Raw genomic sequence first — 2,171 nt, 5'->3', positions numbered from 1 at the left:
GCAACTTGGCCCGTAGGTTATGTTATGGCATCGTACGCGAGCGACGGTTTTGTGGCGGCCACGTGGCGGTAGAGGGCAACTCGGTCCGGACCCGCGAGTCCGCCCACGGTCACACGCCCCGACGACAAGCGTGGATACTGTACCACCCAGATTCAGTTTCCATGCCTGATAGCTTTGAAGGGTCTTCCGCTCCAGAAGGCGCGCTCTCTCAACAGCTCCGTTCCTACAGCATGTAGTTCGCGCAGCGGGGATCATTCGATAGAGTCTACTAGATACTTGTTTAGTACTCATGCCGCTCCTCAGGCCTCAGGTAGGGAATCTGTACCGCTTCGTCAGTTCCTCCCCTCGGACATCCGGTTGGATCCGTTTGATCTAAGCGTCCTGAGATAAGATAATCTCTTGGCGTCTATCAAACAATCTGTCCTACTAACTTCGTGCGGCGAATGCGATGTACCTACCTCACAACTCCGTCCTTAGACCCTCAGGCCTCAGACTCAAAATCCCCAGCTCTGGATTTGCACCCGTTTGCCTCGACGCCGCAGGCCCATGCAATGCTTTCCCTGCACGCCACAAACCACTCCGCCATGTCAGGCTCAGGCGTCCGCTCGCACCGACGCTTTATATCGCACAAATTCATCTGATACAGAGATCATGTACTTTGGCCACAGTGTCGCGTCCACCACAATCTTGAGTTCTTGGTCGAGTGCTCGCCAATCTATCCGAGCTCACGCCCTCAAATTATCATTCATGCTGACGTGTGCGGTCTCTATGGGCAGCAGCAGGTCTTACGCCTCCCCCCTTGAAGCGGTGGGCAGGTGTCGTTGCTCTGTTTGAATACAATGTTCGCTGACTGTATAGATAAAAGATAATGAGTTCAATGCGTCCGTTTTTTCTCTGTCTTTTGGATGCGCGTGTGGTTCCTTACCCTGCATCACATCCGGCGAATGGATAAACGCAACCTAAGCCCTATCATCACACGACTTCCTACCAGCAATGACGACAGCGATGATAGTACAGGCGGTGCGACTTTCGCCAAGTTGGCAGGCGTAGACATGCCAGCGCTGTACCTCTGGCACCGACGCTTGACCTCGACGACGTGCTCAGACTACTCGTTGTATGAAACATGTTGAGACAGCTTGCACTGTACAGCTGAGAAGGGATACAGGTAAGCCCCATTATTCCAGACCAGCGGTAAAAAGAGAAGTGTTCTATCGAGGGCAATAGCGAAACTCTGGCAAACGCGACAAAAACATCCGAGGACCCATCGCGAAATCTTCGAGCTCGCGCTCCTAGGCTGTAGCCTGTAGTGGACGGCCTACGCTACTTACGCAGACCCGACGCCAATCTTCGTCCGCAGGTCGTCCGCCCAGCTTATTGCCCTCCCTATCTCTCTCTGATCTGCGTCTGCGGTGCACGTAGACCGCGTGCACCTCCTCCTCCGAAACAACATGCGCGCGTCCATTTTCACGTACACTTCCGTCTCCCACCGTCTCGTCCGTGCGCTGCACAGAACGGCGCGTGGGCACTGGCTCGAGCACCCACCACCCGGCAGCTGGTTGTACACCCGGGCTCAGCGCGTCCGCAAGGTCGTCCTCCTCCTCGCTCAGGTGTCCTCCAGGCGCGTGGTACGATGGCTTGTGACGCTCGCGCACGGCCGGGTACAGTGCCACTGGGTTAAGCCTGATCCCACGCGGCAGCTCGGCGTGGAACCGGGTGCCGGTGTCCGCGAGAGAATATTATTTGGCGGATCGTCCAGCGCGGCGTGATGCGTGCGCGACTGTGCCGCGCGTCGTTTGGTATGAAGCCACTGCCGACTCACATCTGTGACGATAGTTGCTGGAGCACGACATCACTATCGGTACGCATCGCAGGGGCAACCGACTGTCTTTGTGCGTTTACATCATGTCATACTATACCCCGTGTCCGTCATGCACGAACGCTTTCTTGGTATTACTTATGCCGCGTACTCTGATGCTTCTGTACAGTTTTTCGTTATGTAAGCTGCGTCGGGGCAAGCCACCGAATTGGGCGCTTCGTAGCCCCCAGTTCTCTTCGCACGACGACAGAAAAGCTGAGGTCAGTTTCTGGCGTTTTCATATACGTAGGCATGGTTCTGAAGTAGCGTAACACTCTGTCGCATTTTCTGTCAATTTTAGCGAGCGGGCTGTTGA

General features: G+C 55.4%; 1 protein-coding gene across 1 annotated transcript; it reads right to left on the bottom strand.

Moving 5' to 3' along the window:
• Window positions 1-1,135: 1,135 nt before the first annotated feature.
• Window positions 1,136-1,866, bottom strand: PHACADRAFT_214900 (uncharacterized protein; the record flags this gene model as incomplete). Its single annotated transcript, XM_007403166.1, has 2 exons — window positions 1,136-1,680; window positions 1,820-1,866. The coding sequence occupies 2 exons, from the start codon at window positions 1,864-1,866 to the stop codon at window positions 1,290-1,292; spliced, it is 438 nt and encodes a 145-aa protein (XP_007403228.1). The 3' UTR covers window positions 1,136-1,289.
• Between the last annotated feature and the right edge of the window lie 305 nt (window positions 1,867-2,171).

This window comes from Phanerochaete carnosa, assembly GCF_000300595.1.
Source record: "Phanerochaete carnosa HHB-10118-sp unplaced genomic scaffold PHACAscaffold_820, whole genome shotgun sequence".
Classification (NCBI taxonomy): Eukaryota; Fungi; Basidiomycota; class Agaricomycetes; order Polyporales; family Phanerochaetaceae; genus Phanerochaete; species Phanerochaete carnosa.
This window is presented reverse-complemented; position numbering and strand designations above follow the sequence as displayed.